This window comes from Chelonoidis abingdonii, chromosome 4, assembly GCF_003597395.2.
Source record: "Chelonoidis abingdonii isolate Lonesome George chromosome 4, CheloAbing_2.0, whole genome shotgun sequence".
In the NCBI taxonomy this organism is placed as follows: Eukaryota; Metazoa; Chordata; order Testudines; family Testudinidae; genus Chelonoidis; species Chelonoidis abingdonii.
The window spans coordinates 36,811,308-36,828,286 of record NC_133772.1 but is presented as its reverse complement, the minus strand read 5'-3'; the positions used below and the strand labels follow the sequence as shown (position 1 = coordinate 36,828,286).

At 43.3% G+C, this 16,979-nt stretch overlaps 1 protein-coding gene across 2 annotated transcripts in view; it reads left to right on the top strand.

Moving 5' to 3' along the window:
* The window catches only part of C4H11orf24 (chromosome 4 C11orf24 homolog), a 50,438-nt gene extending 39,052 nt beyond the window's left edge, over positions 1-11,386 (top strand). For both annotated transcript variants that reach the window (XM_075065059.1, XM_032801565.2), the window contains 3 exons: positions 405-657; positions 8,026-8,142; positions 9,539-11,386. In XM_075065059.1, the coding sequence (XP_074921160.1) occupies positions 501-657; positions 8,026-8,142; positions 9,539-10,728 (1,464 nt within the window). In that variant the 5' untranslated portion in view covers positions 405-500 and the 3' untranslated portion in view covers positions 10,729-11,386. The remainder of the gene's footprint in view (positions 1-404; positions 658-8,025; positions 8,143-9,538) is intronic.
* Positions 11,387-16,979: the final 5,593 nt, after the last annotated feature.

The window sequence follows — 16,979 nt, the reverse complement described above, 5'->3', positions numbered from 1 at the left end:
CTACATTTTCAATAGCTCTTTCATGTCCGTGTGGAGCGTACGTTTTGCATGTGTGGGCCTTAAAACTTCTTTACTTGGGACCTTTGGAAACTTAGTTCCTAAACTGTGAGCTAGGAGCTGCAGCTTCTGTCTCCTGCGGTTTTCAGCATGATCCAGCGTGGAAAGTGCTAGACTAAGGAGATCAGAATTCTAGTCCTCGCTCTTCCGCTGACCTGTATGACCTTGGGCAAGTCACTTCTTACGCACTCTGCCTGTTTCTTCATCTGTGTAATGGAGATAATGATGCTTGCCTTCCTTTTGTAAAGTGCTGTGAGATCTGCAGATGAAAAGGAGTTCAGAACGATTTAAATCTTTAATGTACCCTCTCTCTCTATATATATATTTTTAATATTTCCGTTTGACAGATATGTCGCTTAGGACCTGAAGGTAATTGGCAAATGCTTCTCCTGCACAACAGGCTCTAAGGGAAGAATAGCGTGATTCCAAGGCCAGCCTTCAAGATGTGGACTGCTGTTGTATTTTTCCTGTTGATTTCCCTGTGCATATCTGAAAACAGAATTTCCACCTTAAAGGAGAGAGGCGCTCGGGTGGTACGAGTAAACCGGCTGAGCAGCGAAAAGCATTGCAGACGCACTTGTAGAGGCGTATCACCTTCAGGTGAGCTGGTCTTCCTTTAGCATAAAAACTGTCCGGATTTCCATGTTCTTAAAGGGCTCTTCTCCTCCCTCTCCCCATTTCTCTTTTTTTTTTTTTTTACTCTATTTGTTTACAAGCATTTATAATTATGGCTTCTGTGTGCAGTTCTGTGGTGGCTCAATAATTTGACAGTTTTGTTTTAAATTGAAAACAGAACAGCCATTTCCCAGGGGCTTTCTAGCTTCCATAAGAAGCAGTGTGCGTGTGTGCTGATAGTGTGCGTGTGACTGGTGTGAGGTCACTTAACTCTATCAACGTACCATGCAGCCACATGTTGGTAAGCGAACATTGCTACAGAAGACAGCTGTGCTGGTGGAGCAATCTTTGCTCACTGATATTCGCACTTGCATGTTTTCTGTCTTGAAAGGAGCTAATTGCTTAACCCTGCACTAGCTTGGCTGAGAATTGACAATTTAAAGTGACTGCCTAGTGATATTGGGTACATAACTTGAGATGCCGTAAAGGGCCCTGGTTTTCAGAAGATGGGTGCTCAGCATTTTCTGATCAATCCCTTATGAGGTGTCTCCATTTGGGCCCAAAAAAATCACTTTTGAAATTTTTGATCTTTGTAAAGTATCAGAGCAGTGCTGCAGTGTTGAGATACTCATGTTCCTGAGAGGGTCTCGTTCACCTTCCGTAACACATGGATTCCCTGGGGTGTTAGGCCCTTGGGGAAACATGAAAATGCATTTTATGTCCAGAAATTTTCAAATATGGGTACCTAAATTCTGTATGTAGCTTGACTCTTCTCTCCTCGCCCCTCCCCCACTTCCCTCTCTCAAAGGTGTCAGGTAAATCTGAAAATCAGGCCATTTATTTAGGCATGTCACCTGCTGGCTGGCTTTTTCCAGCAAGCTGGGCTCAGCCTTGCATGTGACTGGACAGCTATCCCTCAGCTGAGAATGATGGAGACTTGATGAGTGACCCCAATTGCAGGGTATGAGAGAGAAGCCAACTACTGTGAACTCAGTCTAGAGGGGAGCTAAGAGATTTCTGTCTCTGGGAGGGGTTTGGGCAAGTTAGGCTGGAGGAGACACACAGGTCGGGCTCATTTTTGGGGGGTGAGGAGAGAAGAACTGAGTTACGGCCTGTAAGGAAATCCCTGATGGAAGCTGTTTGGAGTTCCTGGGGAGTGGGGGGAGAACCTGCTGGGAAGAAGCCACATAGGAGAAGCTCTTCAGGGCCCAGGAGTAGGGGCCAAGAAGCAGAGAACTTCAGTGTAGCTAAAGAGGGGCAGAGGAACTGTTAGTTTGGGTATTTATTTGAACTTCCAGGGTAAACAAATGTCCAACTGCAAGGGGATTGAACTTCTAATGGACCTGGCTAGATGCCAGACCATAGATTTGGACAGAGACAGCGGATCACAGGACCCAGGAAGTGGCCACTGGCTGGGCTAGGTGGGAGGTTCTAGAGGCCAAGTCCCTGCAACACCCTAACACCAGGAGGCGCTATGGCACTAAGAACAACCACTTAAAAGATTCTGAACTAAGCCCTAAAGTTGGAAAAATTTGGCCTCTGCCCTTCTAGCTGTCAGCCTGGGGACATACTGCACCTACATGCTGATTTTATTGATTTACAGAGCACCTGTTGCTCCTGGAGTCATGTGATTATATGAGAATCCGTTTCATTTAAAGAAATGTTTGTCCCTCATTTAAAGAAAAGCTGGCAAATGTAAATTGTAAGGAAAAGACTAAATTCTGGATCTCTTTATTTTTGAAAACATGATTTTTTATTTTTTTTTTAATTTTTATTTTTTAAAACCAGTCTCCTGATTTTGGGGGGCCTTTCTGATTTATGAATGCTTGGCGTTTGCAGTACTTTCATGTGTTTTTTAAATGCTTTTTTTGAATCACAGCTTTGGGGAAAGGTTAATCCGTCCAATTTTATAGAAACCAGTGGTGCCATCAGAGATGTGCTGGTTTGGTATCTCATACGAGACTGGCATAGTGTGACTGTGCAGGATGGATGGTGTACACTCTCCAGATTTCCCCGTCACTTTTGCTCCTGCCAGAATGTACTATGTGCTGAAAGATGATCTGGAAGGAAAGGAATGAATCCCCCTTCCTCTTCACCGGTTATTTTTAAGGACATTACTAGAGCTACATATCCAAAAATACATCTTATTGTTCTATGCTTCTACCCTCCCCAATTTAAATTTATTTTTAGTTTTTTACTCTCCCCAATATCTTGTTGCAAATGGATGAGGGGAGCACAAGGTCATAGAGTTTAAGGCCAGAAGGGACTACCTCATCATCTAGACTGATCTCCTGTATATTACAGGTCAGCAGCCCCCCTCCCCACCAACCCCAATAACTAAAATTAGGCCCAAAGTGTTACAGCCCTCCGAAGACTAAACTATTGTGTGTCACAGGCAGAGAATAGGAGGGGCCAAGGCACACCAGTGCCCGAGGCCCCTCTAATGGCAGGGAATTGATTTAGTGAGAGACACCTAGATAATTCTGGTAAGTCATCCTCACTCAATGCTGCAAAGGAAGGTGGGGAAAAAACTCTGGTCACCACTAGTCTGACAGGGGAAATTCTGTTCTGACCTCGAAAATAGCTATCAATTAGATCCTGAGCATTCTCAGTACCATCTTAAAGCACCGCCCCACTCCACCCAGTGTGTGTTCTCTCCAGCTGTGGCCATCTCTGACGCTTCAGAAGAAGACAAAAAACCCCAAATCCAAAATACATTGGAGGAGGGGGTGGATTCCTTTCCTGTCCCCTATTTAATCCCCAAAGCATGAGATTTTTAGCAGCATGAAGGTATCAGCCTGTATTGTTAGGCCTGGTCTAAACTAGAAAAGCTAGACCACTATAACTATGCCAGTTCAGGGGTGATTTTCCTTTACCTATATAGTTTTGTTCTAAGCCCTAGTGTGGAAGCAGTTAGACTGGTATGAAAGTGATTTATACTAGTACAGCTTATTCCCCTTCGCGTATGGGAATAAACTATACTGATCAAGCACTTTAAACCAGTACAACTGCATCTTCATTGGGGAAGAGTTGCCACTGGACTGTCTGTTTATATGCTTGTACACTGCCTAGCACAAGGGGGTTTAGGCTAATGCCTTGCGATGCTACTATGATGGAAATAATGATGGAGAAATCTCTCGTCTTTTGGCAAGGAGACTGGGGTCTGGAATTCCCAGGTACTGGACAAACAAAACCAGCGACTCCGGTGGGAAGGATTGGTATTGGGAGGGGATTGACTTTTGTGTATGTTGCACAGTTCCGGAGGTTTTTTTATCCAGCTTGAGGCTGAAACAGGGAATATTTGTGTTTTGGAGCACAGGATTTCAGAGAATTTCACTCCCCAGCTGGCTCAGAAGAGCGGAGCTAATGTGTCATAGTTATGGGACATTCTGCCCAGTACAAGAGAATGAAGGGACAGCGTAGCATGTCCACACAAGCCAGCATCCTTGCTCTCCGCACACATTGCACACCTGCGGGCTTTGTTCCTGCTTGTCTGCAGAGATCTTCACAGTTCTGTCCCTTGTCTAAGAGGCTGAATTTTTTTTTAATATAATGTTTCAAAAGAAAGGTCCATCCTGTGAAGGGCCAGATCTTGGGTCCTGCCCCCTGCACGATTCCCTTTAAAATATCTTTGAATGTCTCTTATTTTATTTTTTTTTTTGATTTCCAGTAACTGACTGACTGAGTATACAGACAAGATAGAAAATAAGTTGTAGGGTATTTGGGGCTTTTGCCTCCCCCAAACACAGGTATTACAGGATTTGTGATACCAGTTCAATCCAGTTAGCCTGGTATTCGGTGGTGCTTCAAAGGCAAGTGATAGGGTAGGACTGGGAAACTCACACACCTGACCAATTGTTTACATAATGTATGGGGTGAAAAATTCCTTCCTAACCCCTGCCACGAACAGCTTGTGTCCTGATGCATGCAATTTGTTTATAATTTGCCATGCATTGAGGTGTGTTCTGTCCTATACAACTGAATTGAAGATGTCGTTTCTGGCCCAAGCAGGGCTTAGAGTTGTAAGGGCCTGACTCTGAGAAATGCTGCATGCCCCAACCTCCAGGCAACTCAGTGAAATTCCACTGAGCTGTTTTCTGAGCTGCCAAAGAATGTAAAGGCTTTTATTCACCCTCCTCACAAGTTAAGAAATTTTCTAGATGCTTTTTTTTTTCTCAGGTAACATAAATGGCTTATTTTTATAATTTCAGGCTTGCCATGGTCTTAATCCTTGGTGAGGACCAGTGACTTTGGAGATAACTTTAAACAAAAAACACACTACATGCAGCATATGATTGCTCTTCCCCCGTTCACACTTAATGTTTTTAAGAGCGTATGAGGGTGAATCACTCCATATAGCAGTATGTATGAGTTTCTCCTGACTGGATTTTGTGCCAAAAAATTCAAAATTCTGCCTATTTGTCAAAATAATGCAATATAGTCACACCAGTTTCAATTGTTTTGGTAATTAGTGACTTTTTTCTGGATTGTAGTTTAAACTAACTATTCAGCATTTCCTAAACACATGAACATTAAGTTACGAACACTTGGTAACTAATACCCTGCATTCCAGTTGTAACCCTGGATTTTCATTTAAATTACATTACAGAACACCAAACAGCAAATAATTTTTAAAAAGTGTCATTTTAAATTGCTCAGACTTTCACACATGAAAGTCATACAGTTTTCTAATAGTTGTCCTGGACCTGGCTAAGTACTTTGGGAAGTGCTTGGTTCTAATTGTCCCAATATTTTATTGACTGCTTGGCAAATGTTTTATTTGCTCTGTTTTTGTGGTGTGTGTTTTTTTTTTTAAAATAAATCCTGAGCTGTAATCTAACTCCATTGTGTCACTTTGGCACAGGAAAAAATGAGAGAGCACATAGACCTTCCTAGCTGAGGATTCTCTTACTGTAATTTATAATAAGGCTTCTTTACATCATTCTGGCAATGCAGGGGCCTTAAAACTTTCACCAGTTTTATGCTCCTGGCGGAATTGACTGAGAATGGAAACTCTTACCTAACAATAAGAACATTAACTGTGTTACTACATAGACAGGCTGCTACATTTCTGCCTCAGAGAATGAGATCAGTTAACTCAGGCAGACTGCTACATTTCTGCCTCTAGTCTGTCTCCTGCATAATAAAAAACCCTACCTTTCCATGCCAGCGAGCTGCAATAGCAAGTGAGAGGGACAGAGGTGTGCGTTCGCTCTCTCTCTCTCATGCGCATGCTCTCTCTCGCTTGTTGGTGCACACACACGTATGCCCAGCTCAGCTGCCCCTACTCACCCCCCACGGTGATCAGGCATGCACACTCAGCCTCTCCATCCCATCTCTAAGGCTGCTCCAGGCGTGCTGGAACAGATGTGCTGCTGGGGAAGGAGGTGTGTGTCCCCTGGCAGACTTTGTGTTTTTTCTGAGCGGAGAAGGGCACAGAAAAATGCAGGCCATATGTGCAGAACTCTGTCAGGAGTAATGAGTACACTGTAACTGGCTTCTGACTGAGCAATTGGACACTGCCCAACTGGTCCCTCGTGACTTTGTTCCAAGCACTCCCCATTTTCTGGCCAGCCATCCTGTACAATCTCCTCTCATGTTCACTTGACTATATTTTCATAAGGTCACTAACACTGTCTTGGGGGTCCAAAACTGTAAATCACACTTTTACCCTTCTGCCTTAGCACCAACAAATTCTTCTTTTGCTATACTGTGTTACAGCTCCCAGCCAAACAAACTCCTTAACACTACCAGTCCTCACTTTGCCTTACTTCATGTATTTCAGTTTCTGGATGCTCCAAAAGCATCTCCAGGCAGCATCCAGCCCGTCACTGGATGCTGGCAGAAATACCAAGCCCGCTGTCTCAGAAATGACAAAATACACACTTGGCTCAGCTGAGGGTGCACACCTCCATCTAATATAATAACACTGAGATGAACAAAGAGCAGATTAATAAATTTATTCTTAAGTGATACTAAGCAGAGATAATAGAAACAGGAAAATGGTTACAAATAAAAGTATAATCACACTTTCTGGAGACTAAAACTTAATTCAAGAGGTTACAATCCTTGTCTAAGAGTAGCTTTTTACCTAAAAAAACCTTTCAGCGTCATCCACCCCATTCACAGAATGCTAATAGCATTGAATTGTTTGTCCTCTCATTGGAATAACAAAATGTTTTCTTGCTTCTCCCTGTTTTCCCCAAAGTGTCTTTGTCACTAGAGTCAGGATAAACCTGTGTCTTCCTGTGATTCCATGTCTTCATGTTGATTTGCTCTCCTGTTTATCTCCAATGCAAGTGAACTGTCCATTGCCTTTGGCATCGCCACGCTCAATTTGCATTAGAGACAGGGAGATAACGAGTCCTCCTTCTTTCTGAAAGGAAATCCATTTTTCCCTTTAGTTGGTTACAGACTTTAATATCAGTAAGTATCCATAATCCTTTGTTGATATATACATTTCACAGTGATATTAATGGCCAGTATGTCACCGGCTTTCCTTTGATACCTATAAAAAATGTGTAAGATAAATATGATGTCCATGTATTAGATGTAGAGAATTTCAGGCCTGATAGGAGTTCCTCTTACATGGCAGTGGGCATTGATAGGCTCTTAGGGTACATTCTACACTTCAGTTAAAAAACCTGTGGCACCACGTCTCAGAGCCTGGGTCAGCTGATCTGGGGTTGGACTGTGGGGTTAAAACATGTAATGTAGATATTCGGACTCAAGCTGGAGCCTGCACTCTAAGGTCCTGTCCCCTCGAAGTCTGAGCCTGGCCTCCAACTTGAGCCTGGCCAGGCACAGTTATGCTGTGGGACTTTTATTGCAATGTAGACATACTCTTAGGGTCACTGTCACGATCACTTCACAGACTATGGGATTTCAAACCCCAGAGTGCATTAGTTTGTGGTGTGGGGGAAGGACACCAATAACGAGAGCGCTCGCGCGCTCTCTCTCTCAACACTGTCTTAAAAGGGTAAGAATTTAGTCATGATGTGACTTTCACCTGGTGCAGTTCCATTGGTTTAACTGGAATCCCAGCCATTTGGACCAAGTCTGAATGTTATCCTGCTGGAAAGCTGATTTTTATGGATTTCATAAGAGGTTCCTGTTATCAAGTTTGTAGAATGTTCAAGTTAACATGGAATTGAAACCACAAAGTAGAGAGCTTTGCATATAGCACACTTCGGTCCAGTTTTCTGTTGTGTGTAAAGGAAAACTCATGGCACAGTGAGATTTTATTTTTTTAAATAGCTTTGCTAATGGTAAAATCGCGGGACCACACTGGGTCTGATTTTTTTAAAATCAGGACTTCCTTCCATTTATGTAACCCCTTGTCTTGTGTTTTAGGTAATCGTTACTGCAACTGGTCAGTGTTCTATCAGAATCGCTGTGTCCTTTTACACTGTCGCCATCTGTATATGTGTCAGAATGCCAGCGCTCAGGACATTAAAGATCTACTTGGAGGTAATTCTACACTGTAGGGCTCCTGGTAAAACCAGATAGCGCAGTCACCTTTATGATAAAAAGATTGCGTCATACTAAATACCGTACACTCAGCGCTTTGCTGCACCTCTGGCTGAGAATAGGGAGCACAGGATATGTTTGTACTTTAGAATCTGTCCATTGGAAGATTTGTCCCATTGTCTCTTCTGGTAGTTGTAATATTGAAAGAACGTGGTATGGCTTTTAAAGAAACATGATTTTTAGCCTGTCCCTGTGAAAGGGCTCACTAGGCCACCTATTGCACCCTAAACTCTGTCCTTTTGGAGGACCCAACCAGAAGGACTTAAAAAAACAAAAACAAAAACCCTGAAAGGAGGACACCTTGGGATTGGATTTCCTTTGACTGCCAGGATGTCATGCCAGAAGTGGCAGGCTGCATGGGTAATCAGAAAGGCATTAGCAGCAATTGCTAGCCATGGTTTTACAACAGCAGGGGCTTCAATTTTAATTAAAAGTGACACCATAACGAAATGAAGCTTGTTGGCAATTGAGGAACCAATCTTGAAACGTGTTTAAAAATTCTTCTGTAGACAAGGTTTTAAAAAAAAAAAAAAAACTCCCACGAGCTCATCCACAGTTCATTTTGTGTTGTGAAAGGTTGCTTGAGGATTTAACAGCTTAGGTCTTTTAATGCTCATGGGATTCATGCTACTAAAAGCCTGATCATCAGCGGAGGCCCCCTTCGTATTTAAGGGGAAATTTTCAAAAAGTTTTAAGAGGGGTAAAATTATGGGCCTAAATAAAGGCCATGAATGGTGCCTTTTAATGTGTAAGAGCACAGGCCTTTGGCTTCTGTCACTGGTCAGATCAGAGTGAAGGGTACTGCTGCTCTGCTTTTGAGAACCAGTTTGAGAGGTGAAGTGTTACCCTTCCTTTGAGCCATTCAGAGGGTTCCAGTCCTGGAGAGACAAATGACAGAGGTGCCCGGCATAGAGAGTAACCCAGGAAAGGGTTCAGCTTATGAGAGGGCTTTACACAAATAATAGAGGATATGCTAGGTTTGATTGTGATCTTATTTACATTGGTGTAAATAGGGCAGTGGTTCTCAGACTTTTGTACTGGTGACTCCTTTCACACAGCAAACCTATGAGTCTGCAAATTAAAAACACTTTTTTTATATGCTGGAGGTGAAATGGGTTTTGGGGTGGAGACTGACAGTTCATGACCCCCACGTAATAACCTTGTGATGCCCTGAAGGGTCATGACCCCCAGTTTGAGAACCCGTGAAATAGGGCATAACTCTATTGAAGTAAGCTGCACACCATCTGCTTCAGGAGATACTCCTGACTTACTTCAATGTGAATGAGATCAGAATTAGGCCCATTGGTTTTTGAACTTTTTGTTTTTGTTTTCAAAGAGCTTGTCCTTAGGAAAAGAGAAGCACAGCTACTTGTCCGAACCAGCAGGCAAGTAGAATCTAACGCAAGCCAAGAGAGCCAGACAGAGAGTCGAGCAATGGTACCACCTTCACCATCAGCTCAAGTAAAGACTGTAATGACAGATACCAGAACGACCCCACCAGCAGTAATTACAACTACTGCCACAACCACCACCACCACTAAAGCCACAACCACCCAATCCACCAAGGGAACCTCAGGTGAGATAAGTACAACTACTCCATCAGCCAAAGGTAATGAAACTGCAGAGATGCTTGGGGTTCTGACAGCTAATCCCACTATCCCTACCAGCACCACATCTCCAGCTGCCTCTTCTCTCACTTCAAATAACGATACTTCTAGCTCCATGCCCACAGCCACCTTCGAAAAGACAAGTAATAAGATGTTCACTTCAGGAACTACAAAGGCACCAGCACCCTTGTCTCAAACTACTATTGCTACTCCTGAATTGAAAGTGAGGACTGCAGTGTCCCAAACAGAGTATCACAATGCAACCATTGCCACACACAGCACTCCCATCCCTAGCACAGTTATTACTGTAGGGGTTGGTCCATTGACAACAAGTTTATCTATAGTGGCAACCACCGACAGCCTACAGGACTTGAAAACACATTCTCCAGATTCTGCAGTCACCAGTCCATCTTCAAAGAGTGCCAGTCCCACAGTGCCGACAATCAAAGCTACTTCAACTCTTGCGCCCCTGACAACTACAGTGGAAAGGCTCCAGAATATCACAAGTAAGCCATCTCCTACTATCCCAGTCCAAACAAAGACTTCAGCAACTCAGCGGCCATCAACAAAGGCCACCACTGGGCCGGGGGTGGTGACGACGACGACAACAACAACATATAGTACTTTCTTGACTAAGCTTACCACCATGGTTCCAACAAATGCATCCAAAACAACAGCCTTGGGCTTTGGCAGAGATGAGCAAAACACAGACTATGACAATCTGCTGATTGCCACTGGGCCTCTGACTCAGTACTTGGTGGACACCAGTTCACTCCTGGCAGTACTTCTATTTGGGATCATATTTTTCATAACAGTCTTAATTCTATTTGCCATGCAGGCCTATGAAAGCTACAAGAAAAAGGACTATACACAAGTGGACTACTTAATCAATGGAATGTATGCGGACTCAGAAATGTGACAGGCAGGAGCAGGGTGCCAAGAGAGGCTTAAATATGTATCAAAGAGATGGAAAGCCTGTGACTTGCTCTTTCCCCTGTTTGCATATAAGACAAACTCAAAGTGCTTCCAAATTACTTCTGGTGCAATTTAGGAGAAATGCCATGTACTATATAAATTTTTATTTTTATCAACTGTAACAGGTTGCCATAAGAGCGGTAATCATTTCTAGAACTCTTCCAGCTGTGCTTCTGCCAATGATTTTTGCATTGCAAAGTGAAGCTACCAGGGTGAGCCACCACCCTCTAAGAATGGTATGTGCTTCCTAAGCTCTGTGTTTACATTTGATTTAAGTTCCTTGGGTTTTGTTAATTTCACGCACATTCCCATTTGTAAAATGAGGATGATGCTGATGATGCTCGCCCACCTTCTATGAAGCACTTTAGGCTCACAGGATGAGGAGTGCTAAGTATTACTCTGACTGTGTTGGGGAGTTTTTAATCAAGAGAGCATCATGTTTCAGGAAGCTTCCTTCTTGTAAAGAGAACGATTTACAAGATGCTATTAACACTCTGCTTACCACTGATTTAAGATGGTTCTTCCCAAGGTGCAGATCATTGTGCACCTATATGATCTTATTTTTGTATTCACTCACTCAATAAAAGGGGACCTGGAAGGCATGCAATGTTGTATTTGTCTATGTTCCTCTCCCCATCCTGCCCCAAAACATATCTTGCAAGAAAGCTGGTATTTCTTCACAGCTTATGGAACTAGTTCAGCAGGATAAGTCCAAGCTTAGGGTCCAATCCCATGCATAGGGTTGAATGCCCTCAAGCCCATTGGTAGCATGGAGCAGCTCACCAGAAATGCTAGTCTTTCAGGATAAGGCCTTCGTTCTCTGAGGCCCTGATCCTGCAAATGAGCCATATGTTCACAATCCTGTTCACCTGCACAGAGCACATTGACTTCAGTGCAGGATTGGAGTCTACATTTGCATTCAGTTCAGATTTGAGGTGAAAGCTAACCTGGATCTGATCCTTGCTGTCTTTTTCCAACTGGGTACCTCATCCTGCAACCAGCCCACGGGAGTGTGGCCTCCTGCCCACTAGCCAAAGAGAGCATGCGCTCGCCACATTGACCTAGCCACAAAACCAATGCAAGGTTGGGATGCTGGCAAGCATGAAGGCTTGCTTTTCACTGCCTTCTGAAAAGCAATTGGCCTCTTCCTGAGATGCCCTACATCAGGACCATAGGGGGTGCAGTAAATACATATAATGATCCTCCATGAATGTTCTGAGCTGACTGAAATATCTCCTTTGGGTGAAACGTTAACATTAATAGAAAACTGCATCAACATGTGCTTGCCATTTTTGCTAGCTTTGGCAGCCCACCTTGGACTAGAATCAGTTTCTTTCCCCCATGCTCTAGGGCTTAGTGATAGGCAAACCTCAGAAGGCCTGGGCTTGGTGTAGTTGTTCGTCCAAACTTCTTGACTTCACAAAATTTGGATGAAACTTTCCCACAAGAGCAGGCCTTTTCTTGCAAGATTTATAGTATTTCCTGCTTCTTCTAGTGAGGTTTTTCTTGTTGTATTTCCAGCCTGCCTTATGGCATTTTGCTGCTTTGACCAGAATCTAAATGCAGAGGTGTGCGATTAATGAGAGTGAATTGGGTGGGTGGTGAAGTTAGCTAAACCTTTTTCAAACCTAAAAGGTTTGTTTTCAGTTCCATTTCTGCTGGGCAAATGTTCAGAGGATGGGGCTGTATGTCTTGTAACTGAACTGGTTTGCCTGTCTTCTGATAAGTTTGAAATTAAAATACATGCATAGGATGTGCTGCATGCCAAGTGAATAGAGCACATTTCAGGTTATTTGGGTTTTTTTTCCTGCTGCTCACTTAAGGTCAATGTAGGGCACAAAACTCAACATGATCTCCATTTGCATGGGTGCAATCCCGCTGCAGATCAGGATTGCCTTGTAGATGGATACACATCATTTCCTCCAACATCTATAAGTCTTCAGTATGGGGTTTTAAGATAGTTTAACTTTGGGTGGCCGTTCCTCATGGTGAGCAGGAACTGTAACCCACCCTTCCCTTTCCTCCCGGCTCCAGGCACTGGCCCAGAACTTTTCTCCTCCCACCACATACAGTCTGTTGCTGGAATGGTGTTGGCAAGATTCTCCCCACTGAGTGGTTCTGCTGTTAACATCCCACTGAGATGCACTGGGCAATTCATCCCTTTCTCTTAGCTGTTGTTTCAAGCTGCCTGCAGATATCACAGCATTGATTACACTTGAGTCACATTTCAATCTTCAACCATGAGGTCTAGAAATTTATTTTGAAAATGAAACCTGAGATTCTGATGTAATCATGTGACTCCTGCAGGTAGGGCCCTCTGCATGGGCCTATAGTGCCTCTGCCTCAGTCCAGCCCTGCCTGTGGTAGCAAATTCTTTGCTACAGGTTGTACATCTACTTGTTTCTTTTGAAATATCAGTGCTGCCCTTTAATGCCCTCAGATGACACTTGTTTCTGGTATTGGGCAACAATTTTAAAAGTAAGAGCTGATCCATTTTCAGTATGTTCTCCGTATATTCAAATATCACTGTCCAATCTCCTCTAATTCTGTTTATCAAGAAAATGTTTGCAAAACCTTTATTTCTGCAGTGAATGCTACCTTGCATCTAACCATATCCCTTGGTCTTCTGTGGATGGTTTTGACAGACTAATACTGGACACACAACACTCTCTGGGGCAGTACACCATTTTATGATATGAGGCAGTGATTTACTGCCCTTTTGTATGAACAACCACCAGTGCTGTACTGATTTTTGGACGGGATGAGCCAAACTTTTTTTTAAACGGTGTATTTTAGGGAGGAAGGGAAGAGAACTTTTTCCAGACTGAAAATGCAGGGGGTGTTAAGCTCAGTATGATGTAAAACCTAAGCTAGAATTTGGCCATGATCTGGTTTCAACAGTCCTATGGGATTTCTAATGGACAGTCCAGAATGCTGCTTTTGCGTCACAGCTGAAAGAAACCACCACCATAGGACTTGGCATTGACTCAGAGTGAAGTGTGTGCTAATCACAGGCACTCCGCAGTTTCAGCAGCCCTGTGTTTTCCACATAGATCTCCTATCCATCCAACTACTGATGTGGCCTGACCTTGTTTAGTTTATTTAGAGTTGAGGAGACCGGAGTTGGAACTGGCTTTACTGTCCTAAAACTTTTTTACTATACTACAATCCACCCCCAGCATGTCTGGCTTGTGTGCAGCAACATATACAAAAGCAGGAGATCTTTGTGAATCATTATGGATTATTTAACGGAGTGTGGTCCTACTTAAAACTGCCCAGTACCACTTGGCTATGTTGATTATACATCTGTGTTTCCATATCAGGTTAGCTCAGTCTACAAATAAGACAAAATCTCAGCCTGGCCCTCTGAAAGTTGAGCTGTGTTCTTTCGAATCATCTGTTATCACCAATAATAAAGGTTCTGTCTCATGTCAATGCAGAGAACTCTCCAGGACACAGCTTTGTCTTGCTATATGTCTGTAAAACACCTAGCTCACTTTTGGGCACTGTATAAGCAATTTGAGCATACACACATTAGCCACACAGGATAACTTGCCTTCTAGGGCAACAGCTAACTTCTTTTTACCAAACTTACTAAATCACTGACAACTACAGTGAAGATAACATTTGGTCTCTGTTACACTCCTGCATCTGTCTCTCTTGCCTTCCTGGGGGTTGTACAGGAGGATCCCAGGGCATAATTTGAAGACAGACCAAAGGTTGACCCTGTGATGGGTTGGGTCATAGAAACCCCCTTGAGACTGCCGGCTGATGTGCTGAGACTACCTCTGAGCCTGTTTTCCCTGGCAGCTTGGGACTTCAGAACCCTGCCTTGTTGAGCCAGACACGCTATCCTGCTGCAGCACAGACTCAGGGTCTGAACCACATCCCCAAAGCTGCAGACTTAACTGAAAACAGCTTAAGAAGTGCTCCTGTCTTTAGCATAGTGGGATCCAAACTCCAAATAAATGAGTTTTACTCTGTATAGAGCTTATACAGGGTAGACTCATAAACTGTCCGCCCACTAACACTGATAGAGATGTACAGCTGTTTGATCCCCAAGGAATTAAGTACAGTTAATTTATAAGCAAAGTGATTTTATTAAATATAAAAAGTAGGATTTAAGTGGTTCCATGTAATAACAGACAGAACAAAGTAAGTTACCAAGCAAAATAAAATAAAACACGCAAGTCTAAGCTAAATTCAGTAGGAAACTGAATACAGATAAAATCTCACCCTCAGAGATGTTCCAGTAAGCTTCTTTCACAGACTGGACTCCTTCCTAGTCGGGCCCAATCCTTTTCCCTGGTACAGTCCTTGTTCCAGCTCAGGTGGTAGCTAGGGGATTTGTCATGGCTGCTGCCTCATTTGTTTTGTTCCACCCTCCTTTTATAGCTTTGGCACAAGGTAAGAATCTTTTCTCTCTCTGGGTCCCCATCCCTCCTTCTAAATGGAAAAGCACCAGATTAAAGATGGATTCAAGTACCAGGTGCCATGGTCACATGTCCTGTGAGACCCTAAGCCTTCATTCTTCCCAACCTGACTCACAGGAAGGCTTGCAAATAAACAGCCATCTACAGTCAATTGTCGTAGTTGCTGAGAGCCATCAAGATTCCAAACCACCATTAATGGCCCACACTTTGCATAATTACAGTAGGCCCTCAGTTTTCATATTTCTAGTTTCAGACAAAAGAATGATACATTTATACAAATAGGATGACCACACTCAGATTATAAGCTTTATAATAATACCTTACAAGAAACCTTTTGCATGAAGCATATTCCAGTTACATTATATTCACATGCATTAGTATATTTTCATAAAATCATATAGAGGGCAACTTCACAGACCAACGATCCTGCAAAGGGACCTACATTAATAATTGAGGTGTTGATGCACCAGCCAGAAAAGAATCCGTCTCACTCTCCTACAGCTATCTTGGTGCTATAGAGCCGCTAGCTATGCGATCGCACTTCTGTCATCTAAAGTATTCAATTCTGACTCTATGCCTGTGAAGGGGATCGGCTGTATGAGCATCTGCTGTTCTGAGTTATCTGTCAGAGGAAACCTCCACAAACCTCTGAGGCCAAAGTAGCCCTCAGCACACCTTGGGGGCAGAGGAAGAAAAATTGACTTTGCAACAGTTGTAGCCTGATTCTGGGAGTAAGTGGGTCATGTTGGCCCTGGCACAACTTAAAAGTACCCCAGGCCGCTCTGATGCACTGGGTGTCATGGAGCCAGAATAGAAAATGGATTATCCATGCTGGGTGAGTCCTTCACTGTCTGCTGAAGGCAAGTCCAAGTCCCTTTGAGGCAGCATAAAGGGGCTATATCAGCACCAGGGATGTGATTGTCTTGTCTTTTTCCTCAGCAGATCCTTCAGGTTCAAAACACATCACTACATACAATCAGGTGAGCTATTTTTTGGCCAAGATGGTAATGTTTTATATAGTGATCCAAAGTGAACTTCACCTGCCAGTGTACTTAAATCTGCCTGGATTGTCCTACCATCTTCATAACTTGCTCTTTTTAATAAGCCTTAATATCAGTCATCACTTCCCCAACTTCTCCCTTTGAATCATAACTCTCACTACACTTAACACAAATACCTTCCCTGCCCCAGGGGCACACCCCAATATTCACTGCTGTCCACCCTGCGGAGCTGTCTTTCACTGGGGCTCTTGATGAGTCCTCTTGTTCAGCTAGTTTTTTCACCCATAGGAAGGGTCGTTTTTTTCTTAAGGTCCTTCCTGAACTACAATTATCAAAAGCCCAAATAAATCAGGCCTCCCATGTGCCTGGGGTTGTTTCTAATTGGATCAGAATCGCTGAAGAGGGTGTGTGCTTGCTCTTTGGCTCCTAAAAGGTTGAATTTGGTATCTCATCTATTTGTGGCTTGAGGAGGAAGAATGGCCACCTTGCGGTAAAGGCACTAGACTGTTGCATGCTCCGGGTGACCCTGGGCGAGTTACTTAATTTCTCTGTCTCAGTTCCCCATCTGAAATCTGGAGAGGGTAGTACTCTCTGTTTAGATTGTAAGCTTTCAGGACTCTCTTACTATGTGTATAAGCAGCACCTAACACAACTGGGCCCTGATCTTGATTTGTGCTTCTGTAATACAAATTCCTAATACCGCTTCGTACTATAATAGTACTAACAATGCTCTATTTCTCAATCTCAATACAGAAAATCCT